The sequence below is a fragment of the Megalopta genalis genome, chromosome 15, assembly GCF_051020955.1.
Source record: "Megalopta genalis isolate 19385.01 chromosome 15, iyMegGena1_principal, whole genome shotgun sequence".
Lineage (NCBI taxonomy): Eukaryota > Metazoa > Arthropoda > Insecta > Hymenoptera > Halictidae > Megalopta > Megalopta genalis.
The window spans coordinates 317,730-344,505 of record NC_135027.1 but is presented as its reverse complement, the minus strand read 5'-3'; the positions used below and the strand labels follow the sequence as shown (position 1 = coordinate 344,505).

General features: G+C 43.7%; 3 protein-coding genes across 19 annotated transcripts in view; all 3 read left to right on the top strand.

Moving 5' to 3' along the window:
• Positions 1-15,793, top strand: part of LOC117229286 (uncharacterized) — a 117,023-nt gene extending 101,230 nt beyond the window's left edge. For 15 of the 16 annotated variants that reach the window (XM_076526438.1, XM_076526435.1, XM_076526433.1 and 12 more), the window contains 4 exons: positions 3,288-3,602; positions 6,670-6,930; positions 13,800-13,933; positions 15,038-15,793. In XM_076526438.1, the coding sequence (XP_076382553.1) occupies positions 3,288-3,602; positions 6,670-6,930; positions 13,800-13,933; positions 15,038-15,221 (894 nt within the window). In that variant the 3' untranslated portion in view covers positions 15,222-15,793. Of the gene's footprint in view, positions 1-3,287; positions 3,603-6,669; positions 6,931-8,843; positions 13,203-13,799; positions 13,934-15,037 lie in introns of those variants that run through there. The other variant, XM_076526441.1, reaches the window with a different exon arrangement.
• Positions 15,794-16,204: 411 nt separating this feature from the next.
• Positions 16,205-20,780, top strand: LOC117229290 (copper homeostasis protein cutC homolog). Its single transcript, XM_033485693.2, has 2 exons — positions 16,205-16,621; positions 16,942-20,780. The coding sequence occupies exon 2, from the start codon at positions 16,942-16,944 to the stop codon at positions 17,653-17,655; it is 714 nt and encodes a 237-aa protein (XP_033341584.2). The 5' UTR covers positions 16,205-16,621; the 3' UTR covers positions 17,656-20,780.
• Positions 20,781-23,012: 2,232 nt separating this feature from the next.
• snu (ABC-type transporter snustorr) overlaps positions 23,013-26,776 on the top strand; it is an 85,574-nt gene continuing 81,810 nt past the window's right edge. For both annotated transcript variants that reach the window (XM_076526447.1, XM_076526446.1), the window contains exon 1: positions 23,013-23,356. In XM_076526447.1, the coding sequence (XP_076382562.1) occupies positions 23,028-23,356 (329 nt within the window). In that variant the 5' untranslated portion in view covers positions 23,013-23,027. The remainder of the gene's footprint in view (positions 23,357-26,776) is intronic.

The following is a 26,776-nucleotide window of genomic DNA, read 5'->3' as shown; positions in this document are numbered from 1 at the left end:
AACGAAATTATTATACAAGAAAAGTTACTGAATATAGACGAAAATTGAGATCTTCTTCGGATAACTTTTTTAAAGACGAAATTTGGTAATATCCTTTCGTTTCTTCGATATTTAATGATTCATCGGAGTTTCGATTTTCTCCGCACACACGTCGAGTGAAATTATAATATCAAAAAAATTAGTGGATATCGTAGAATAACTGAGAATTCCGTGGTTTATTTTTTTAATGCTGCACTCGAGTTGTCATTGTCTATGTTTGTTCGTATTTGGACGGATCGCCTTAAAAATTACGACGATACGAACGAAAACGTTGGAAATTAAGAGTCACAGAAGCATGAAGCACACCTTTAAGTATATTCTTTTTGGCAGTTGAGCAACGTGTCCTACTTCCCGGTCTTTATCCTTTCGCGAATATTTTTTAGTCATGCTCGTTTCGGACACGGTAGGGACAAGTGGGTGAAAGAGTATCCTTAGAAAACAGCTGGAAATCGTCTAACAAAATGATCACAAATGTTTACCGTTCTCTACCATTCAAAACGATTCATACATAACAATTTACTTTTTATTCTTAACACGTTCCGTGCCACGTGTACCATCCATGGTACACGCTTGCATGTTTACTTAGTGAACTGAACAAATTGTTTACGAGAAATTTAGAACCGAAGAATCAATTTCCACCGCAAGAATGGGCGTTGATAAGTTTTTGTTACGTTGTTATGTGTACGAGAATTAATAATTGCACGTAATACATCAAGTTTTAGTAAAATATCAAAGTATGAAGATTCGAGTAAAAAAAGCTCGGCACGGAACGTGTTAAGAAACGAACATCTAAAATAATTTCTCCAATCGAGACGGACAATTTTAATCGACGCAAAGATCCGCAACACAGAATCCGTACATAGGATCGTCGGTGAGAAAATGCATTCGAGGGTTAGAGGCCGGAGTCCCACGGATCGTCGGTGCTAAAAAAAAAATCGTCGGCCCTTCCCCGATTCCTCGAAACATCGGTAAACGGTGTAATCGGCGCAGAAAATTGCCAGCTTTCTCGTCTCCCCGCCGTAACGGTACAACAAAGTCGATACAGTTGACGCGCGCGGATGCATATGCGCACGTCGCTTTCCTTTCGACGAAAGCGCACCCCGCTCGAAACTACAAAGAAAAAAGAAGGAAAGCAGCAGAAAGAAAAAAAAACGCAACAAGAGGAGAAAAAACCACAGAAGTTTCTTCTCATCGTCGGGGCACAAAGACCGCGTAAAAAGGTGTCTCGCCTTGCAGCGTTCGGCAAAGCGGACGCGAGCTTGGCCTCGCTCGCTCGCTCGCTCTCAAACGAAATCTTTCAGCGAGCGTTCGTCGAACAGATAAATCATTCGGCCTCTCTTTCTAAATAACAGCCGGCGAAACGTCATTAATAAAGATCCGTGCGAGCAGCCCGAACTAATTAGCTTTCTCCGGCTGTGCTTCTCTATCAATTTCGTCGATGCTCGGTGAAACGGTTTCGGCCGGCCCCAGTGTTCACCGAGCTGGCGACCATGCTGGACGCGATGTTTCGCTCGTGGCGCAGACTGTCCCAGGTAATACCGCAAAACACCGCCGTGCTGGACATTGTCCGGGCGGTTCTGCGTTGTCATCGGGCCCCCTGCCTTCTTTACCTGGCCACGGTTAGACAAGCGAGAACGCCTCGCGCCGCTGACTCAGTCCGCTCGTTCCTGGAAAGTTGCACCTTTATCCCTCGATTTCCTGCACCGCCGTCGTCCTCTTTCCACGGTTGAAACGCCCGCCGGAATTCTCCCTTCTGCGACCCCCCCTCGCCCTCCTCCTCCATCGTGCTTATTCATTTGCCTACGCTCGGTTGTAATTTGCTCGAAGAAAAGTCTCTGTCCCGTGTGCTCGTTCCCCTGAGAACGCACGAAAGGTTAAATGCCGGGGAAATTAGCGTTTCGGTTTCAATTGAATCGTCCCGGTAGCTGGGAACCGGACTTCTCGCCGGCTTCCAACAATGTCGAAAACAATCCTGCGCCGCGCGCCGGCTATTGTGCCACGCGAACTTTTCATTGTCCGGTCTCGGTTCCGTAAAAATGTCCATTCGAGACATTCGTGCTCGGCTCTCGCTCCGGTGGAGTCGCGTGGGTGTTCTCCGCTTTTGCATCCCGGAGCAAGGTTGATTCAGGTACTGCTGGAACAAGCCAGCGGGGATCGGAAAGAATATCGTCGGAAGGGAACGGAGAGACGATGTTCCCTTGTTGCACTGATTTCACAAAATTATTACGAAATATTGATCGTCGTTTTCGACTCGATAGACATTCTCTGTGCGTGTGCTTGATTTTTTTTTTGAAGAAAAAGGAAACTCTGTGTTCGCTTAATTTTTTGAACAAAGAGGAAACTGTGTGTTTGCTTAATCCTTCGAAAACAAAGTGGAAATCGTTGTTCAATTATTCGAAGAATGAGGAGACTGTGTTTAATTATTTGACGAAAGGAGAAATCGTGTGTTGCAGACTTCTCGAGTTTAAAGAAATACAGCTTGTAAAACACGAGCGGCAATATAGAAAATCAGCGAAATTTCACGCTGAAGATCGTGCAAAAATTAAACAGCTTTGATTTTCGCCCTAACTCATTTTTAAAGACAATTACTGCTTCATTTTTGTGGTACAGAGTGTGATCGAAAGTACGAAACAAGAAGTAATCAACGATTACAAAAATTAACGATTGTAACACATTGTTAATCGTTGTAAATGATTGTGTATTACTTATAATAATTAACGAGTTACAATAGTTGTGCAATTCAATAATCGTAACGTCGCTATTTATCGTCTTTCATTTTTAAACTGAATCAAGATAGAAACGTACTCGAATAATATCTACTAATAGATGTAAAAAGAAAAACATAAAAAATTCGATAAACAAGCCAGATTTAGACACTGAACGTTTGCAGAATAAAAGGGGCAGAAAAACTTTTTTTTCCCTGAAGGGACAGAATTTTCTCCTCGCACTTTCTATCTATATATGAGCCGTTTATTTTGAAAGTGGCATAAGTCACTTTGTTTTTAAATCGATATATTTAAGGGTTTGCGTTTTAGCACGTTTCAAAATATGGATGCTAACTTTCAAGAAGGTTTACTTGTACTTGTTATCTCAGGAAACTGATATTTTTCTCAGTATGAATAATTTCGTATCAACATTAAAAGATCACCACTTTTCATTACGGTAAAGTGACTTATGCCACTTTCAAAATAAACGGCTCATATATCTTCCGCGATTTATTCGATACTGATCCATGGATCTTTCGGCAGATGGATTCCCCCGAGCGCGAGATCTACCGCGATCCAGACGTGGTGCGTGCCGAGGACAGGGTGGACGAGGTGGTGCACACGGACACCGCGAGGAAGATGCTGTCGATCTTCAGGCAAATGGAGGAGAACGCGACCAAGAAGGAGGTACCAAAATTCCCGAAGCCTTTGAAACGGTTCACACCACCCCCGGAGGACAAATACGAGAAGCCGCCTATGTCGGGCTCCGAGGACGAGGAGGAGGAGGAGGGCGAGGAGTCGGAAGGCGAGGACAGCACGGAGGAAAGGGATCCTAACTACGTGCGAGCTTCGGATAAGGTTCGTTTACGTCGATCGGCACTCGTTGCCTCATTGTTCTCCGCGCGGAAAATGCTTGCGTTTATTAGCCGTAGCAAGATGGAGCCGACGTCGCCGAGAGAGATTCTCGCGGATTGAATATGTATGAGGCTGGCAGAGGGGACCGTCGGTGGCTTCGAAGTCGTCGCTCGGATTCCTCAAATGTCCGATCTTTATCACGACGTTTTCGCTGCGAAAATATTTCTGGAATTTGTCTACTCGATCTTCGCATCCTGATTATTTCTGTAACGCGCATTTGTCGAGGACAGAGATTTGCCGATTCGATCTTGCAATTTAATTATGTTGCGTTTCGATTGCACGGTAGTTCAACTACGTTGAAAGCCGATTTTATGCAATTGAAAGCTTTCGGTTAATTTGATAGATAATTCTTTTAATCGCGTAATCGTGTAATTTAAATACAATGTAATTGATATGCAATGCAATTATATGCAGTGCAATTATATGCAGTGCAATTGAGGTACAATGCAATTGGGATACGGTGTAACCGATACACAATGTAACTGAAATGCAACGTAATTGATATACAATCCTTTAAATTACGTTCCAGAACTTTGAATAAGTGGGATACCATTTTTTATCTTCTCTTCGCGTACTTCTTTCTCTTATTACTTATTAATTTATTAATTCTTAATTCGCGAGTTCAAGTCAGTTTTATCGCAAGTCCTAATTGTACTCCAATTGCAATCGCGAGTTGCATTGTAATAATTTCATCGAGCGGAGATCCGAATCACGAGTTACAATATGACTGAATTGTAATATAATTGAATTACCTCGTGATCATAATTCCTTGAGTAATTCAATCGTAATTCCGCACAACTCTGATTGGGAACGAGATTTGAGAAGATTCCAAGAAAATCTGCTAGGTAATTTTACGTTGAACCGTTTGCTCCTAAAAGGTCACGCAGATATCGGAATTAATTTTGCAACAGCGACACGAATGCTGTTCGTCTAAGAACGATAACATTAGTCGAACAATAATTCGAATAAAAATCTCGAATAAAAATGTAGAAAGTTCGTTTGGACACAGTTGATTAGAAGAACATGATTACGCTTTCAGAAATGAACGAATAAAAACGTCGAGTTTCTTTCGGCGAAATAGAGCGCAGGTTTCGAAAGGTGTCGAAGTATACATACATAGAACTCTTGGTTCACAAAGCGTCGATCAGGCAACGAGCACGAAATTATATCCCCGACGATAATAATTTCAGTCCGGAGATCATAGTCCCAAGAATGCCGTGCGGATTGAATGTAAAAGATTAGCCGGCGTTGATTTAATTGGAGCTCGCAATCACAGTGTTTACACAGCGATTCGAGGCATCCGTTCAATTAGTACGACTACACAACAAAGATGAGACAAGATAACTAGAGGGAGAGGGGGAACTTTCTTTCGGCAGGCGCATCAGTCTCGTATTACCGCTCGAATGTGATAAATGATGGACATTATACTAGCTTTCTTCGAAACCGATCGTTTCTGCTTCAGACTGCCGACTAATGACGCTGACTCGTTAATACCTTTCGAGTCCGGGCAATTTCCCTCGGGGAGATATTGTATTATTTAGTGACTATAACGCGGTTCGCAGTTAGGCCGTTTATAGCTTCGTAACACGTGCGTGGACTGTCGAAGTAGATTAAAATGTTTGAATATTCTAGTAGAAGCCGTACGATATATCGCGACCGTGTTAGCACTGCGATGGAATCGTTTCAATTGGCACGTTGCTGGCAATTAATTAGCACGTTCGAGGAACAGTTGCATATCTCTCACGCCATATTTTCTTCACCTAGATCCCGTTTCGAAATTCTAGAAGAAACACTAATCGCTCGAGTTGCCAACGTTATAATTCGATCACGTTCTGTAACAGGACGTTCATTTTTCTTTTCATTATTCAAATCTTTGGCGCAAAGTTTAGCTTTCCAAGGAGAATAATCCTAGAAAAAATAGTCTTTTTTACAGAGGTTCAAATTATCTGAAAAATTAAGCAAAGTTTCTAATTCATAAAGAGACACTGTGTAGCAGGATACGCTGTTCATTCTTCTTATTTTGCTAATTTTTGGTGCACATTTTGATTTCCCAAGGAAAACAATTCTAGTAAAAATAATCTTTTGCAAAGGATTAAATTATCTGAAAAATTAAGCAAAGTTTCTAGTTCATAAAGAGACACTGTATAGCAGAATACGCTGTTCATTCTTCTCATTATTCAAATTTTTTGTGCACATTTTGATTTCCCAAGGAAAACAATTCTAGTGAAAATAATCTTTTGCAAAGGATTAAATTATCTGAAAACTTAAGCAAAGTTTCTAGTTCATAAAGAGACACTGTATAGCAGGATACGCTGTTCATTCTTCTCATTTTGCTAATTTTTGGTGCACATTTTGATTTCCCAAGGAAAACAATTCTAGTAAAAATAATCTTTTGCAAAGGATTAAATTATCTGAAAAATTAAGCAAAGTTTCTAGTTCATAAAGAGACACTGTATAGCAGAATACGCTGTTCATTCTTCTCATTATTCAAATTTTGTGTGCACATTTTGATTTCCCAAGGAAAAAAACAATTCTAGTGAAAATAATCTTTTGCAAAGGATTAAATTATCTGAAAACTTAAGCAAAGTTTCTAGTTCATAAAGAAACTCCGTATAGCAGAATACGCTGTTCATTCTCTCCATTATTCAACTCTTCAGTGCATACTTTGATTTCCAAAGGAAAACAATCCTCGCAAAAATGATCTTCTGCAAAGTGTTAAAATATCCGAAAAATCAAGCGAAGCTTCCAATTCGTGAAGAGTCTTTCCCCGTGAAGAATCGTCGTACAAAATCCATCGGATTCTGGTGAAAGAAGCAGAGCCCGAAGATTCCTCTTGGCTCGTGACCCGAGAAACCAGCGAGCGAGCGTTCTTCCAGGTGCTAATGAATTCCGCTTTCATTAGAAAGAAGAAACGCTTGTTCGTGCGAGCATGTTAACGACGCCGGTCGTAGGATCGGCGGCGTCCGGCGATCCTTTCACGGCTATAAAACTGAACGACCGCTTGTTACAGGTGGAGGACGAGTTCCTGAAGCAGGCGCAAAATGCGGCGCGCGCGAAGACACTGTGCGCAAAGTTCGAGCACTGGGACGAAACGGACGCGAAGGCGGTCACGTCGAGCAACCAGCACATCGCCGAGATGGAGATCGCGCAGAACATCGGCGAACAATCGAGCATAGAATCCGCGAGCAGTCTAAGAGCCCGCTTCGAGTCCCTCGGCTCGCAACAGACTGAATCCCCGCGCACGACCAAGGTCAAAGTCAATCGATTCGTGGTGAGTACGGCCTCGTAGACTTCCCTCATCCGCCTTCATCCGGTTCTCATTCACAGAACACTGTACAACACGGTCATCTCTTTCACTCTAGCCTGTCGCCGGAGCTCGAGCGAAATTGCTTCGTTGCTCAAGGTCGACCCCCGTTTTACTTCGGTGTGAAATCATAAGGATGCATTAGGGTTGGGTCCAACGAGGGCCTCTAGATCAATGGGATTATATGATTTTGTCAAGGGAGTGTGTTTTATAGTATTTGAAATTGTTCGAAGTTGTTTGACATTGTTTAGAGACCAACGAGGGCTTTAGATCAATGGGATTATACGATTTTTTCAAGGGATTGTTTTCTATATTGTTTGAAATTGTTCGAAGTTGTTTAACATTGTTTAGAGATCAACGAGGGCCTCGAGATCAGTGAAATTATACGATTTTTTGAAGGGATTATTTTTGATATTGTTTGAAATTGTTCAAAGCTGTTTGACATTATTTAAAGTCCAACGAGGACCTCTGGATCAGTGAAATTATACGATTTTTTGAAGGGATTATTTTTGATATTGTTTGAAATTGTTCGAAGCTGTTTGACATTATTTAAAGTCCAACGAGAACCTCTGGATCAGTGAAATTATACGATTTTTTGGAGGGGTTATTTTTTACATAGTTTGGAATTGTTCGAAGCTGTTTGACATTGTTCAGAGTTTCAAAATTTATTTATTTAGTGTACGGTCGAGTCAGAAACCGTTTAGGCTTTCAGGAATATTTCTATACCATTGATTAACGTGATATCATTTCTTTTCCTGCTCGAACATGTCAAACACGAGTAAATCATTTGAATCCAACTTCTCTATCTTGAACATTTCTGCACATAAATAATGCATCGACCTTTTATCCATTTTTCCAAAGACACCTGGTCTTTGTTACCATTTCGTACCGAATAACCTTTACACCGGTGAAGAAAAATATTCCAAAGTTGCACCACGAGTTACCATTTCGTACTTGCACTCGTCGCAAAGAAAGGTAAAAAGAAGCGAGGACTCGCGGAGTTCGTCTAAACGACGAGAACGACTACAGAAGGCTAATCGATTTCGTTCGAAGGAAGGCGACGCTCCACTCACCCCACACCTAGCACAGCACACAGCCACCCTCTCCGCCCCTCAGTGTCGTGTGTGTTTTCTCCGCATGGTGTGTCGTAAACTTGTGCGTACCCTGTCCGCTTCTCCACGGTCTCTTCTTTTTTTGTTCTAAAATTTACGAGCGTGTGCTTATGCGTTTGCGTGTACGTTTGCGTGTGTGTGTGTGTGCGTGTGTGTGTGTATTTCTAAAAGCACGATTCACGGCGGTGTCGCGCGAGCGACCGGACACCGTCCGCGACATTGCACACCTGTGTTTCAGTTGGGCGTTTCTATATTGTTTGATCGATTTTCAACCGCGGTTCGCCCGCGGACGGTCTTTCGTAACCGCGTGCACGCAGACTTCTGAGTTCCGGGAGAGTTCGCGAACGCACGTCCGACAGAACTTTTGTTTCGTTTTCTCGGTGTACATAACGGAAAAGTGAGGCGAGCGACTGCTGGGCGACCGGTTTCCTTTGCGCGGCCAAAGGAAAGGTCGACGAGCAACAGAAATGTCGAAGGTCACTGTCACGGAACGAAAAAAAAAAAGAAAAAAAGGTCAATGTCAAAGAAAGAACAAACGACCAGCGTCGAAAGAACCGCTCGTGTCACGTACATTTCTGCCAAAAAAAAAACAAAAAAAAACGAAAACAAAAAGCGACAAAAGCATGATTAGTGTTTGCCCGCGTTTGACGAGTTCTGCCCCTCCACGCATTTTGGTCTTGCGATTGACGTTGAGAGCCTGCAGTGTTGTCGACCGGCTTGCCCGTCGCCTGGATGGATCATGATCGATTCTCTGTTGATCGCGAACAGTAAAGAACCACACGAGCAGCGACATCGAGGATCCGAGGAGGAGGAAGCGGACAAGCGAGACGATCACTCGAGCAGGAGGATCACCGAGGAACAGAGGAGGATCGAGGAGGATCGCGCGCCAACGCAGGAGCATCACGAACTCTCTCTCTCTCTCTCTCTCTTTCTCTTTCTTTCTCTCTCTCTCTTTCTCTGATCGTTGGGATCTCGCGTTGATCCACGGTGATGCCACGTTGTCCGGATCATTGTGCGGTTTTTACTGGTCTTTTCTGGGTTTTTCTTTTTCTAGAGGTCTTTTCTGACAAGCGTTCTCTTAGCGAATCTAGCGTTAGGGTTGTGTACATTGTTGCGTGCGGGGGTACGTCGGCCGTTCTGCACCCGGAACTCTGTAGATCTAACACGATGGAATTGATGCTGCTCTGGCCGTGGCCTAGATCTCGCTGCTCCGTTCGATCTTCGAGTGATCCAAGAACTGCTGGCTCGGGTCGTCGGCTTCGATCTTCAGCCAGGCAATCTGGGTCTCTGACTTAGGCCATATTCAGCTAGCTCGGATCATTAGCAAATCTTCGTTGGATCCGCGATCCGGCGCTAGCACGCGTCCTTTCACCGGTTCGGATCGTTTGGCTGGCTCGTGCCTCCAGCTGTAATCTAGATTTATATATATATATATATCAGCTAGCTTCCACTAGTCTAAGTTGTTAGCGAATTGAAATCTTTAGTCGTACTTGGGTATTGCGAGCCACGTTGGGTTCTTTAGCTTCCCGGGATTCTTAACCAGCTTGGACCTCGAAGCAGCTTCGGGTCTTCTAGCTGATCGTCTTCGGTGTAACCCCGAGTCACCAGCTGGCTCGTGGCTTTGTCTAGTTTTTTGGGTTCTCGGCTAGTCTAGGTCGGGTTTGTACGGCCAATCGAAGTCTCGGACTTTCGTCCAAGGTGACAAAGTCCTCTCGGACGTTAGCTTGAACGCGGCGAGATAACTGAGCCCTGCAGCGAGCCCTGGTCCACGCCGAAGCCCACGGTCTAACCGAGCGCGGTGCCTAAACGTTTTCAACGCACGCGGACCGCTCGACGTATCCGCGTCGCAGCGAGCGTAAACTATCGGGCTGGACTAACTTTTCGAAGCCAGTCAGTTTTTGCACGAGACCATTTGTAACCACTATTTTCGAGGGAGTTCGCGCGAGAGACCGCGAAGGGAACAAAGCTCCAGCGACCTGGAGACGACTATCTAAAATCACCCGCCACTCGTGCCAAATCAAGCATCCGACACCTCCGAATTTAACCTGAAAACCCCCCTTAAGGAACCGGCGATCCCGCGCCGCCAGAAACCGACAAACGAACGAACCAAAAAAAAAGAAAAGAAACAAATAAAAAGCGTAATCGGCCGTCGCAAATTGGTGCCAAAAGTGTCGCGACGGGCTTCGTTCCCTCGGGCGAAATTTAGAATCTCTGCGAGTGCCAAGCGACGGGAACCGACGAGGACGAAGAGGAAGGAAGCGTTTCTTCGGAGTTTGTCAGCTACGCGCGAATTGTGCAGTGACTCAGAGATATTTGTTTGTTAACGTCGGGAACACGCGCACGACGACGACGACGACGTCGTGACTCGGGATATAATGTATCATAGAAAGACGTCGCGACCGAGAGCAGACGCAGCCGTCTAATAACGACGCTTCCGCGCGATTCGAAGATCGTCGTTCGACGAGCTCGAGCAAACCTGTGAGTCACTGCGGATGCGAAATGCGCCGGCATTTTCGAACGCTTTACAGAGTTTCGAGTCATTTTTACCGCTTGCTAGACGCAGGACATCGGGGACCGTCAGCCGGTAGAAAGACGAGTCGGGGAGCAAAGAATCGCGAGGACCCCTCGCTGCTCGGAAAAAGTTCGCCACGCGTCTTTTCCGCGCGGAAAAGTTCGCGGCACGTTCCTCTCCTATCGGGAACTACTCGCGGCGGGTTGTCGCAAAAGTTCTCCGAACAACCGGAGCTTGAAACGTGGCAAGCAGACTGCGGATCCGCGCGTCGGCGACGACGCTGTTCTCGGTTTCGTCTCGATCGCGAGGGAAACGAAATATGATTAGAGCTCTATGAAATAGAGCTCTAAAATGGGAATTCGCGCGACGAATTCGCAGCGACGCGATAATTGTTAGCACCTAGATTTACGGAGCACGAAAAACAGCTGTTTCATGTTGATTTATAAAAGGTAATAACGAGACATTTATTCTGATTTTTAGCAAGTGTTACTGCAACGTTTGCCGTGAGTAACGTGTAAATTAGCGATCCGCCATTTTCACGGGTTCCGTGAATCTAGCGTTAAGCGAATCTAGGATCGCGTTGACAGCTTTCGCGACAACCCGGCGTTTTCCGGAGGGGTCAGAGGCGCGTCACAGTTTCGAGCTCCTCGTCGTATGATCCAGCCCAGTGAATTGAATGAGAACACACAGTTCGGAAAACACACTTGGTTCCTTCGTTAGGGAATAAAACAGACCGGCCTCTCGAGTCCGCGAGGCGAGCGCCCATCGAACGAAATAGGCTTTTTATAATTTTTATATGGTGTTCAGTGGGTGGACGATACACGGGGGTGCCTCGCGGTGGTCCTCCGAGTCCTCCGCAGTGGCGTGAACCCGGCGGGAGGGCTGGTATCGAGTCCTTCAGCATTGCCAACGCGGACGCACAGTACGCATAACATACTCGTAATACTTACAAATTAATATATATATTAATATATATATAATATATTATATTATAATATAATATATAATATATATAATATAATATAATAATATATTAATATATAAACGACGTGTATATCGAACCCCCGAATCATTTAGCGCGCCAAGTCGGGACGGGTAGCCGTCGAAGAAGCTTAATCCGATCTTCTTCGACCGATGATCCTGCGATCTCGGATCCTTCGATCACGGTTCGAGCGATCGAGGTTCTAGATTCGATGCACAGCGCCAGCGGACGTTGAAACGACTTTGTGTTCTCGGTCGCGCAGACATTTTGTTTCTTTGCAATTGCACAGTAATGTCTCCCTTACTGACGCTCAGATTGTCCACTAAAATGAATAATTTGGGAGAAAGAGATACGATTGTTCGAGCCTTGCGGCACGTTTTTATAATTGTGGAGAATTTATAACTATAAAAATAAACCGCAAGGCTCGAATAATCGTATCTTCTCTTCCGAAATTGTCCATTTTTGTGGTCGGTCTGGACGTCGATTGGAGAGACATTGCTGTATTCTGATTCGATGTGCAATTTGAGAAGTCTCGAATCTCATCTTTTGTGATGACGCAATCCTTTCGAAAGTGGACCAAACGAGTCGCGTTTCTTGAACGAACGATTAACGTTAATATAGATTTACAATTTACGAACGTCGCCGCGGACGCTGGTTAGAAAAACAGCCGCGAGTCGAATCGACGCTGTCCGAGGCCAGCGTGACAGCTTCTCCGCGATTAACGAATGAAATCGCATTACTTATTGGAATCGCATCGATCGGAGCGATTGCGAGGCAGGTGCGCACGGTCCCGTTCCGACGAGCCGGGTCAGGTGCAAGATCTAGAGGCATTAGTGATTTTTTTAATCAAAAGAAACCAGACCTCCGAGTATTACATAGAGAGATCGAAGGGTATAGATTATATAAATTCGTATATATATACATATTCTCTACACGATTTGATCGAGCGAGATCTACCATACTTCTTTTTCTTCCCCCATCGAAGGAGCTTGGTCCCCCATGATCGATATTTCAGTGCAATAAGTTTCTGTATTCAGCGAGGGGAATCGTTGTTGTTTGAGCCACGCGAGCGCGATTGTTTGTTGTTGATCGGCGGATAGGAGAATATTTATATATATATCACACACATACACGTACACACACGTACACACACACACACACACACACACACACACACACACACACTCTCTCTCTCTCTCTCTCTCTCTCTCTCTTTCTATTTCTCTTTTTCTCTTTCCGCCCCTTTTCACTCACTCTCTCTCTCTCTCTCTCTCTCTCTCTCTCTCTCTCTCTCTCTCTCTCTCACACACACACACACACACACACACACACACATACATGAAATGTCCGCGAGTGGGATTTATTTTGAAGCGAAACCGCGCTTGGTTCCCGGCCTGCTCCGCCGAGACATGATTATTAATTATTATTATTAATTATTATTATTAATTATTAATTATTATTATTATTACTATTATTAATATTATTATTATTTCACGTAGACCCTCGTTTGCGTCTTGGGATTGTATAATTTTTAGCGACTTGTACTCTTGTTCTTTACCTTTTACCTTTCACGTGTAACGATTTATTACGATCGTATTGCAAACGATAAATAAAAGGGCACATCCTGACGAAATACATAGCAACCGATGCGAGTACCACGACTGCATTTCGGTCGAACGAACGATTGCTCCGAGATGGTTGTGTCAAGGTTTTTTAGGTTCGACAAAATTCAAAATTCTTACGATTAATCGCTCTTACGATTCAATCGACTTATCGCGCGCTAAAAGCTCGGAAATTTCTCTCGAACGAGGACCCAGACGATAGCATTCGTTCGTTTCGCCTAACTGCACCGCGCGCAAATTACGCGCAAGTTCTTAAAAAGACTCGATAGGAACGATGAAACCGTGTTTCGTTCGCTCGGGTGCGACGATCCCGAAGGAAAGATCCTCTGAAAATATAACTCTTTCTCTCCCTAGTGTCCCGTTTTTTGCGACGTTCCCGAATCACCAGGGACCATCGCCTCGCATTCTCCAGACCCTCGGTAACAAGGGAACACTGTAGATGACCGATCCCCGAAGCTTCTAACAGCCCCCCTCCACCCCCCCCCACATCTTCACGATCATCCCCTCATTTCACCCCGTCGACTGGTTTTATTTCTCGGTTCGTTATTTTATTTTGTTCGTTTTCTTTTCTGTTTCTTTTTCCTCTTTGAACCCGACAAACGATACAGGAGATTCAGGCGAGCTGTACGGACGTCTGCGAGAGCTGCCAGAAGAAAGTCTACCCCCTGGAGAAAGTGGAGACGAATAATAAAATCTTCCACAAACAGTGTTTCCGGTGTCTGCAGTGCAATTGCGTGTTGAGGTAAACCACCCACTTTGTTATCGCTGGACAGCGCGGATTTTATGGATTTGTAGCAAAATTCGGTACGGTAAATTCTCGCTGATTCTTCTTTCCTTCGGCTTGTGAACAAGAATGGACAATTTGGGAAGAGGAGCCAGGATTATTCGAGGCTTGCGGCGCGTTTTTATAGTTACCGATTGTCAACCATTATAAAAACAAGGTGCAAGGTTCGAATAATCGTATCCCAAATTGTCCATTTTTGTTTACAAGCTGAAGGAAAATTAGGGAGACAAGGTAGAAAAATTAGGAGACAATGGTAGAATGATAGTTGTAGTTGCAATTTAATGTAGTAGACGGACGAAGGTAATTAAAAAATGTCCATGCTATTATATGATTAAAGAAAGAAAGAATTTTCCATTTAGTTTCTATCTCTTATTTAGAGACAATTTTTATATTTTGCATAAAAATCCGCGGTTTAGTTATCATTAAACCGCGGATTCTTGTGCACACGATCGGACGTCAAAAAATACGCTTGTACTTTGTTCTTGTTATTCGCGTTACATTCAGCTGAATTACTCTTGCAATGTATTTCCTAACGCAGCAAAAAAGACAGGAATTCTTGCTTATTAGCGAAACATTCAGCTGAATTATTGGTGCAACATATTTCTCAACGTAGCGAAGAAATACACTGCATAGAACAGCACTATAATTTTTGCTTATTATCAGCGGACTATTCAGCTTAATTAGTGGTACAATACATTTCCTAACACAAAGAAAAAAAAATACGATAATTTTTGCTTATCATTCGTGAAATATTCAGTTGAATTATCGGTACAATTTCCTGGCACAGAAATACGTTCAACTTTTGCTTGCTATTCGTGAAACATACGACTTAATTATTGCTGAAATATATTATATACAGAGAAATTAAAAAGTTCACAATCGATTCCGTACATTCTCCAATTAATTGCGAACAGGTTCGCATACTTTCAAACAGCAGCGGCACGCGCTTCTCGCAATCAATTCGGAAGATCTTCAGTTCGTCTCGCAGAGATCCGCGATCCGATTATTTTTCGATCGGAGGAGGCACGCATGTCTGCTAATGATCCTTTGTTTTCCGACCAGGATGGACACGTTCACCTTGAACAACGGTAAACTGTACTGCATCCCGCACTTCAAGCAGCTGTTCATCACGCGGGGAAACTACGACGAGGGGTTCGGCGTGGATCCGCACAAGAACAAATGGACGACGAGCGCGAACAACCCGACGAGTCCGGCGCCGATCGCGGTCTCGAACGGCGATCTTTGAACGTGATCGTTGATTCGCCGATGAGCGAGGACAATGGCACGCCAGATCCGGCCTGTGTATCGTCGACGAGTTAAAAAAAAACCGGTCGCCGGTCGGGGACTAAACCCATGGAAAATCGTTCTAGTTCTCCAAAGACCGCCCACAGCTAAAAAGAAACCCGCGGGCCTTGTTGCGGAATCGATCGATCGATCCACTAAATTGCGTTCCAATGAAACCTCTGTCCCCTTGAATCCCGACCCTCCCCCTCAGCCGAAGCTTCGAATGGGCCGTGTCGATCGGAAATCGACGAGAATGGACAATCGCGACTGAATATAGGACAACATTCCCCCTCTTTCGTCCTGCTCTCCCTGTCCTTTTTATTAAATATTTTATTTCTTTACCTCTAGACCCTATTTTTGCCAATGCCCCATCATAAATGTCGCTTAAATGTTTGTTATAATTATTATTATTACTATTTTTATTATTATTATTATTATTATTATTATTATTATTATTATTTTTTACTTGTATAACTCTTGGTATTAGTTTATCACACGTGTTGTATAATACAGAATTTCATTGCGCTTTATAAATCAATGGTGTACCGACGTTTTTTATTCATCCGATTGCTCGATCCTCTGCGATCAAGAATCGGCTCTGGAATAGGATTACACCGATTACACTTAATCCAGACATTGGAGAGAGTATAAATTAATTCCTATGCTAAAAATCAGATGTTACAATTACGATTTTTTTCTGATTGCCGAGTTTCTTTTCCTACGTGATATTTAAACAAAAAGAATTGGTTAAATTATAATAAATGAAAATAGATTTAAAAATCGTCAGTTTCTCATATAAATGCGTGAAGACTATTATTATATTATTATTATTCGAAGAAATAAATGGTAGAGCATTGTTCGTTAATCGATGCGGTCAAGCAGTAAGTTAATTTAATAAGATTTTAATAGGATTTTAGTAAGATTTTAATAAGAATTTAATAAGACTTTAATAAGAGAAAATGTCGAGAACGATTTTATCCTCGGCGTATTTAACGTCGACGACTCTGTCAAGATGGCGGCTCGATCGCCTCAGTCCGCCATCTTCAGTGCCATGTGCGCTCCAGCCGATTGATTTTCACTTTGTTTTCTTTCGTTCGTGCTTATCAGTTAATTACCAGATAACGTATCACGATTGAAAGTCGACTCGAACTTCATTAACAGTGTTTCGAAGTAAATACTCGGTTCGTGAAATCATTTCGGACATCCAACTCTTGGGCCATTAACTCAGTCGATGGCTTAGTAACGAAATACTAGTGACTTTTTCTTTTTCCATAGTCGATCTGAACGATTGGCAATCTTCTCCACAACTTCCGTTGTTTGAATCTTCGACGGAAGATTTCTCTAACTTTGTCGTGCAACGTCGTAAGTACATCTGCCGTAATATCATGTTAAAAACGCATCACCGTTAATCATTAATCAAGTATTATCCCCATGATCGTTAATTATCAATTATTTATATTCATACTTCCATAATCGTTAATTTGGTTAATTAAACGTTCCCACGATTGCGCTATAAGAATCTTGTTACAAAGAACAACCGCGAGAGAAACGACTAGATCACCGGTGACAAATCTCGATTAAACAGCTCAATAAAATCAACGAAATTTCATTGTCTCGTAAAATAATTAGCGAACACGAAAAGGGGCTATAAAATATGTTCATCGCACCGTGAAACGTTCCAGATGGAAATTTGCGTGGACTCGCTAGAATCTGCGAGGAACGCCATAAATGGCGGGGCGAAGCGTCTCGAAGTCTGCGCGGCGCTCTCCGAGGGTGGTTTAACCCCCAGCCCGGGCCTAATCAAGAAGATCAGGAGCTTCTCGCCGATACCGATCTACGCGATGCTGCGTCTTCGCGCCGGGAACTTCGTGTACACCGACGACGACATGGAGGTGATGCTGGACGACCTGAAAGTCCTGAAAGAAAACGGCGCGACCGGGTTCGTCTTCGGGGCGCTGACCTTGAACAACGAAATCAACGTGGAATACTGCAAGGAGATCCTCTCCCACGCCAGCCCCGCGCCGGTCACCTTTCACCGTGCTTTCGACGAGGTCGTCGACCCGCTGAGCTCGCTGGAGACGCTGATAGGCCTCGGCTTCGAGAGGATACTGACTTCTGGCCAGAAGGACACCGCCGAGGAAGGCTTGGAGACGATAAAGACGCTGGTCCGCCAGGCCGGCGGTAGGATCGCGATTATGCCAGGCTCTGGCGTCACCAGAAACAACATCTCGAAGATCAAGACAGCAACCGGAGCCCTCGAATTCCACGCGTCGGCTAAGAAGAGGGTGGCCGCTTCCGGCGGCAATCGAATCAAGATCGGAGCCGATAAAGCGAGCTTTGTTATGGTTGCCGACTCCGATCTGGTGCGAGACATGGTTTTGATTGTAACCGAGTAATTGTGTCGAGACGATTTGGGAGCTGCGTGCAGGGGACAGATTTTCAAAAGTAAAAGTTTCTGGGCAGTTCATCTTAGAATTGGGCCGACGAGAAAACAGTTTTTTCAGCTAATTAGCGTTCTTATTCATTCTTATTAATCTAATTAGTGTTCTATGGCGTTTTTTCAGCCTTTCCGGAGATGTTTTAGCGAAGAAACCGCACACACCTTTTCATACAATCGATATCAAGTTCTCTAAACTTTAAAAAATCAGACCGAAGGATTCGCGGGCGTATTTTGTTATTTTTTATTTACTATATCCTCGAAGAAGATGTAGAAAGAAGGTTCATACTGCATCACCCCTTTAAATAGAGCATACGGGTCACGGGGGGGATGCAGCGAAAGCCGGCTCGTTAGCTTCCTCGACGATTAGTATGCGGGCAGAAGGACTCCGGGATCATTTCATCGAGTCATCGAATGATTGTACTACTCGGTCCCCACGCCGCGGAACAGCCAATCTCCTCTCATGCATAATTTCTGGCACGCAACTGGGATGCCATTTACGCGGGCGCGTCGCGAAGCCATCGCGATTTGAGCGCGAACGATGGTAACGTTCGCTGGTCTCATCGGCGCGCGACCGAACGATGCAATTTATCGCATCTCCGCGATGACACCGCAGTATGCCCGTGAAAAAATTCTGCTCCAATTACAGTCGACGGGACTTTTCGTTCGCGGAACGATGCGGTGTTTCGCGTGGAAAAAACTCTCCTCGCAGTGTTCCCTTTCGTTGTTCCGATTAATTCAGCTGGATCGTTTTCACTCCAATTTTCCTCGCAACTTCCTTTTCTACGGCTTTCCAAATTGCTAATCGCCACTTTCTTCGGTTCTGCTCGGATTTCGTTCGAACAACCAAGCCGCGAAACCTTAATTACGCGAAACATTCCGCCGGGTTGGCGATCATGCGCGGCTGCGGCGGTTTCTTTTCGCGTCCGACGAAAGTCGTACGCAACGGCACGCGTTCCTCTCGCGATTTATATCTCGATCGTGCTATTTAAAGCTCGCGGTTCATCCGACGCAGCGTTCGCTCGCTGTGGAAGATTTTACTACGGTTTTCCTTTCCTTTTTTCTCTTTTCGTCGCTCCGGCAGAGAACTACGATTCGCGCGGCGGCTTTCTTTCGCTTACGCGGCTACGAATACGAATTTTCGAAAACTCGGATGAATCACGGCGAGACAATAATTTCGCCGGTCGGACGAAATACGGTGTGCCAGTTTTCGGTGGTCCAGTTCAGACGTTTTCGCTCTGCTGGAATAATTTCTAGGACAAAAACCGATGGCCCTCGTTGATCCCGTTTATAAATTCTTTCTCTCCGTCCGATGCATTGTTCTGCTAATTTGAAATTTGCACGACAAAATCGGCGCAAGCAGATGAACGAAGAACGTTCCAACGCAGCGATTAGGATCGCTCTGTTCGAATATGCAACTATTTAAATTGGATTTGTAGCTGCCTAGAAAACTGTGTTCAGCGCGTGCTCAAAATTGCACGCCATTCAATTCTGTGCATTGCAGTCGCATGTGACAGGGCTTTCTAAAGATAGCCGAACATCTTCAGCAGCACGAATGTAAATCAACATGAAAGCGACATTCAATTACGAAAGAGTTCTCACATAAACCCCATTGTTTATATTAACTCTCCCTGCGGTCGTAAATGAACGTAAAAATCTGCTACAACAGCATACCGCGCGCGTTCTCAATTCTTTATCCTCCGACTGTTGAAACCATAATAATACCTTCGTTGGAAACCGTTCGATAAACTGATTTGCTCGATGCAACATCGCCTCCGCGAAAATTTCTGTATAATTATTGCGAAAATCTGCGATCGATCAAATTTAGGCAGTCATTATGCGAGATCAAATTTGTCACAAACGATGTTCCGAAATGATTTCCCTCGTTTCCGACCTTCCGCAAAATCGTACGCGTCCATTTCCCCGAAGTTCTCGGCCCTTTTCTGAAGAAATGAACCCAATTACTCGCAACCGCAAAAAAACTTGCAATTCAAGCAATCGTAATTTTGCACAACGGTCCGTGGTATTCGCAACGTAAAGATCGCTGTGTTCGCGAAAATTAGCAGAACAACGGCTAATAATAATAATTATGTCGCGAAGTCTTCGAACCGGAAGCGATCGGGCAGGGACCGCGGAGCCACGCCGTTCGCAAATCGCCGATCGACGGACATTGCGCGTGTCGCAACGGATCGGCCAATTTCGAATTGCAATCGCTTGCACAATCACGCGGGCCCGTCGCACGCGGAAGATGACGGCACTGCGGCCCGAGCGCGCAGTCACTTTCGATTTGCGACACACGCGGCTCTTCTGTGTCGGCTGTCGTGGAAAACTGCGTGGCCCGACCGCCAGCGATCTAACTCGCGAAATCGCAAATCGAAAGCTGCTAAGTCGGTACGTTTCCGCCGAAGAACAAATCTTGCGTGAATCACGCAGCCCGGCCGAGCCGAGGCCGCCGCCGTGTTTGTTGCGTGTGCAATTTGCACGGACAGTGGCGTCGCTCGGTGGAATTCGATTACCATAATTCTCGCGAAAAAGGTCACATTTCAACGTCGGAGATCAGCGTGCGACGAACGTTCGATACCGTTCCTCGAACGTTCGAGTTTTTATCTGCTAAAGTACACCTTTTTTTTAACGCTAAACCCATCTCGCCGGTCGCGACGACCGATTCTACATTTTAAATTTCCGTTTTATTGAAAAAGTAGAGATATCCTCTGAGAAACGATCGAATCAATTTCTGAATTCGAGTATACGTTGTCCTTGTAAAAGGACAGGTCTAATTAAATTCAGTCTTGATGATCTTGTGACTTTTTGTAAAGCACGTTTTTTCAGTTTTAGCGTTAACGAAGTCGCTGTAACTGAATTGTAATCGAGAGTAAATTTAGTAGTAAAATTAGCAGTAAATTCAGCAGTTCGCAATCACTTCTGTATTATTTTTTTAGGAAATTTGGACTTCGGAAATCTTTTGGTTTTAGATCTACTTTTAACAGCAACTTTTGAAGTGCTCCTGAGTCATTTTCAATTGCTGCTGCGATATCCAATTACCATTAATTTTCATCGATCTTCTAATAAAATCGTCAAGTTTTATCCTTGTTCTTCCGTGGACTGGCTTCATCCTAGAATCACTTTTTTCAGGGTTCTCTAACGTTTAAAAGGTAGGTAATTTTTTAATAAACGCTTTTCAATAAAGTGCACAACTAGATCGTCGTTGTACATGCTAAATAAAAATCGTCCAGCTCGATTGCAACGAACAAGATCTAATTACGACTTCAATTTTCAGTTTCTCCTACATGTTCTCTGCTTTACATTCCACCCACTCGCTTCTGCCACGAACACACGACTTCCTAGCTGCATACAAGAAGGCAATGCTTTATATACGCTGTGTCAAATTTACATCGATGGAGATCGGCTGACTTTTTCGTTTCACGTGCGATGCGCGGGACAAAATCGATGTGCCGGATGATGAGAGAGAAAGAGAGAGAGAGAGAGAGAGAGAGAGATTACAGGGGTTGAAATTTCCCCTTCCACGGGGTGGGACAACAGCGCCGGCGTCCATGAATCGTGGAGCTGGCCAGCAGAGAATGTGTTTGCTCTCTAGCTCCATACACCTGTGAAGTGCGTCGGCCTAGAACAGAGGTTCTCAATCCTCTCTGGCCGGCGACCCCCTTTCGAAACACGCATCTAGCACCTCGATGATCGTTCCTCGAACGAACCTCAATTTACGGGGAAATGAATAAATCAAGCGTTAACCTAGACCCTATCCGTAACCGATTTTTTTGTTCCAACGACACTTTCGTGCTCGCGAACGCGTTATTATCTCATGGCTGAGCCCTTCGTGTGTCGCGCGGGATAGAACGCGATTACATAAAACGACTCATGAATAAACTAGAATTAACCTGAATCGTTTACCTTGATTATCCTGTGCAAACACGGTGTACAGAAAATGAAATGATTTCAATTATTTCGCCCTGAGTTTCTCGAGTTGGCGCGCGTTTTACAGGGTTGTTTAATTGTTGCGACTTGAAATTTGTATTTATTTGACACGCTATGCGCGCGGGAAATGTATTAATACCTTTTCAAAAAATTGAATTCTTTTCAATTTTCTTTAGTTCTATATTTATAAGAATCTCTTCTATATTTATGTAGAATATAATATAAATATATTATATTCTATATAATATATATAATATATAATAATAATATATATAAATATATAATATAATATAAATATATTATATTCTATTTAATATATATAATATAATATAAATATATTTATATAAAACATAATATAAATATATATTATTATTCTAATACTTTAGAAAGTTCTATATTTATATTAGTTCTATATTTCAAAGAATCCCTCTGCGAAATCTGAAAAATCCTTGTATCATACATACATACTTGTAATCAAAATCTTGTTGTCACTTTCGCAAATACTAAACGTTCTTTCAATTAAAAAGAATTCAACTATATAACAATCTATTGACACCTCTGCCACACATAGCGTATTAATGGAATAAATAAGCGAATAAATCAATGTAAAGGACTTCGATAGCATTAAAATAATATTCTAATGCTGGTCAAAAAATTTTCACAATTTTTCTCTTAATTGTCCTAATTTGCCTGGAGGAATCCAGCCAGCCATAAATCTACAAAATCTATAAAATCATTATTAATATATAATATACAATTTACAATTACTGAAACACATTCACCGAATAACGTTTTCCCAATTGTCCTAATTTTCCTGGCGGAATCCAGCCAGCCGTAAATCTACAAAATCTACAAAATCATTATTAATATATAATATACAATTTACAATTACTGAAACACATTCACCGAATAACGTTTTCCCAATTGTCCTAATTTTCCTGGCGGAATCCAGCCAGCCGTAAATCTACAAAATCTACAAAATCATTATTAATATATAATATACAATTTACAATTACTGAAACACATTCACCGAATAACCTTGACACATCCGAGCACACCTGTTTTCTCTAAATGTTCCCAAAAATAAAGAACACAATTTTTCACGAACATCCAAAACTGTCGCGCAGAGCCAACCGGGACCTTGTCCTGCTATAAATAAAACCCTTGTCCGAAGGTGAGCCTTGTAACGGGGACAACGAAGCGCCGTAATACCGTAGTTTTCCGATAATAGGGTGTCCAGGTGAATGACAATGGGCGTTGTGTCTCGCCTCGAAAAGTAGACCAAGGTGTCCGTCCGGCTACGATAACTATCATTTATTAATCCCCGGAGATGAATCGACCGATTCACGGCTGTCGGACCGGGGTCGTTGGCGACCCGGCTGGGAACCTCTGTCCTCCAGTATGTGTCGGCGGTGTGCCGGCGGTGTCTGCGCGTTATTGCTCAACCAGACTCGTCTCTCAGTGCGAGAAAGACGTTCAGACGGTTCGGGCGTCCTGATCCGTGCACTCCGGCCTGGTCCTACCATCTCCTCGGTTGCCCGACGAATCTTCGCGCACGGTAATCACCGATCCTCCATTTCATCTGTTCACACCTGTGTGCTCACCTCCGGACCTCGTTTCGAAAGCGGCCGCATCCGGTTCCGATCCTGCGCGACGCAGTTCCCCGAGCGGCGACGCTCGTCAGCCGAACTCCAGGCCGAATTATTCGTTGTCGTCCGATCTTCACGCTGGTTAGTGGATAGAAAGGATTCGTGCTCGTGTGATTCGCAAGTGTGACAGTGCGGCCGCAGCATCCGTAGACGTAAAGGACGGCCTGGCGTATAGCACGCCGGTTCGCGTTCCAACGAGAGCTGACGCATTCCGGAAACGGGGAATTTGCGTTTCGCGCCTGTGACATCGCGGCGAGCCGCGATTTTTGCTCGCCGGGGATCGCGCTGAAATAACACGGCCTTTTGTCGCGCCGATGTCCGCGGGTTTCCTGCTTCGAAGTTCGTTGAGGATCGCGGGATTTTTCGAAATCGAAGTCGAAATCGAGATTTCGTCGAACCGGGTATTCGTTTAATCCTCGGCCGGTTTTGAACTGTTTGCGAGATCGCGACGCTGTCGTAGCGATTCGAGAACAGCTCGTTTCGAAAGAAGTGTCGGCTCTAGAGCCGTCAAAGCTGCGACATCAAAATTGATCTCCGCTCCGAATGGTTTTAATATGTTGAACATGACGCGACGTTCGTAAGTTCGATGTATCACAATTGGTCTATCTGTTTCTGTCACAAATCTAATCATTTTTGCTCGAATTCTCATACGGAACGTGCAAACTGTTTCGTCTCAATCTTCGTTCAACCGGTTAGCTGTTAATTAAGTTTTTATGTGATGTATATTTTATTTTGTTATTATTATCTATTATTATTTCTATCATTATTATTATCTGTTATTATTTTTATTATTATTATCTATTACTATTTTTATTATTATTATTTACTATTTTATTATTGTTATCTATTATTACTTTATTTTTACTATTTATTATTATTATTATTATTTATATATTATTTTTAATATATACAGTGATTCGATTCGAAAATACGTAGCGTAAATTGAAGATTTGGGAGTCCCAGGAATAATTTATGTTAGCGTGCACTGTAATTATATATATACTGTATTCGTCTAATTTTCTTCACATTTCATTTAAATGCATCAATTTCATAAAACATATAACTTAATAAAGAATGCCAAAGCATGCCTTCTATATACAATACAAAATACTGCCATTTCTTCGCGACGACGAGTATACTCGTCGAGAACAGCTGACCGGTTAAACTAAGACCACTCAAATGTTCACCATTGCCAAGGATTAAATGAATGATCGTTTAAACCATAGAGGATTTGAGACGTGATCGACGGCGGCGCGGTGCTCGAAGCAAGGATTCGATACGGCGAGTTTATTTGTAACGCGTGCTTTCTATCGTCGCCAACGTGGTCTCGGCGCGTTCTCCCGTCGCGATTAGCATGCCGGCACGCGGAACGTTCGCATAACAGATTTTGTGCACGTTGCGCCGCCGCTACTCTTACGAAATCGAAACGCCGAAGGAAGTGTTAACCAGGAAGCGCGGGTATCAAATTCGTGAAACCGAGCCGCGATATATGTATAACGCTTCTCGATGCGTGATCCAGCCGAATATTGCTGTGCTCAGTGGCATAGACTCGTTGACCGACTTTTCCACGGGCTACACGTCGTAACCTCCTACATGCTTGTACAGGGTGTCCCTGGACGTTTTCACTCGCCGTGCCATTTTTTTCTTCTTCTCTCGCCTGGACGATTCGAACGCTTCGGCGGAAAAACTGGACGATTCGAAATTCTCAGGTCAATTCTCTGAACGATTCTCTTTAAAGAAAGTCGCCGTACAAGTTCGGGAATATCTTCTGGATGGATCAGAGAAAATTTGACCAACTCGATTCGAGTATTCTTCATTGATTCGGCTTCATTTTACAGTCCGATCTGCCACGAGGTGTTCCCTCGACCCTGGATTGGGAATTTTATTGTAATAAAAATTCGATGGTGCCGTTGACAAATTTTATATGCGATTTTAAATGTTTTCGAGTTGTGATAGAACCTGTAATGAAGTAGAGAGGATATTCCAATTTCCATAAATTGGATATTTCCAATTTCCATTGAATTCCATATTTCCATTAATATTCTTCTACGTAAATTTCTCCTGTAACTTACTTGCCGCTGTTCGGTGTATTTTTATCGATTATTAATCGAGTGGTTCGGAATCACAGTGGCGTAAGTCTTTGTGAGAAACAAGGAGTTTTATTGTTGACAAAACCAAATTTATCGTTGAGTTAATTTAGAACAATTTTATCATTTATATCATTTGTCACTTTGACATTTTGGCATGTGTAGGTTGTTTATAAATTTAGCATTTATTTTAGTTAGTATCTGTAAACACTACAGATCGAAAGCACAGCATTTCAGTATAAAGCACAGTATGTAAATACCACAGCAGTGTTTAGAAAGTGTTAGCCAAATATCGGGACACTATCGAGCCGTAACTTATCGGTCGATCGGCCCTCGCCGTTGATTCATTTGGATTCATTGATTTCCCTTTAAATTGGCACGGTTCTCTGTAGTAAACCCGGCGGCCGATAACCGCCGTTTAGAAAGTGTCAACGAAATATCGGGACGCCCGGGCAGCCTCGGCGATTGTAATTCGCGATCGGTCGAGTTTCTTCGTGGAAGACCGTCTCGGTCGGTAATTAGGAACAGGTGTTTGACCGCGATCGGCCCGTGGACCCGGCTCGGATGCCCTAAAAACTCACTTCTCCTCAAAACTGTGAAAGTCATCTGCTCGATAGCTCTCGTGATTTACGGTGCTCGCCGTCAACGGCGAGTTTCGAACGACCTACAAACATATTTTCCCGCCACACCGGAAGTCCCCGCCGTCCCGCCGTGTGTTTTCGATCTTTCCACTTTGTCGCGGCTTCGTTCGATTGTTCCCGTAAAATTGTTCGATCGCGCGGGATCATGTTTTTTCCCCCATCGAAAGCGTTCGAAACGAGAACGCAGCAATTTCTCCGTAATTCGCGCTCGGATCGCGCGCAAAAATGGACAATTCGGGAAAAGGAGACACGATTATTCGAGCCTTCAATCTCGTTTTCACAGCTACCGATTGGAAAGGCTCGAATAATCATATCTGTTTCTCCCAAATTGTTCATTTTTCCGCGGAATTTGAGCGCGAATTACGGAGAAATTGCTGCAACTCCGCCGGCTTAAAATACAATAGCGGCGTTAACGGTGGAAATAATCGATGCTCGTTTCGCTATTCGTTAAGAGAAATGGAATATGAAAGTCAAGAGAACAATGTGTACGCGTCCGTGTACCGAATGCGTTCGAAATAATTAAATGCGAAGTGAAACTGTTAGCGAATTCGTTTCAGAGAGCTTCTCTCGTCACACTGGATGCCTCCTTAAATATTTAACGATGCTCTTAACCAGCCTCTTCCTGTATACAGGGTGGCTCACCACGTGTTACCACTTCGATTTACACGATTACACTTATTGCAAATGCATCGATGGACGCAGCGTTGCGTCGGTTACAAAAACTGTGCCAAAAAGTTTACAGCGCAGGAAGTTACGTAATTATTAAGTATGGT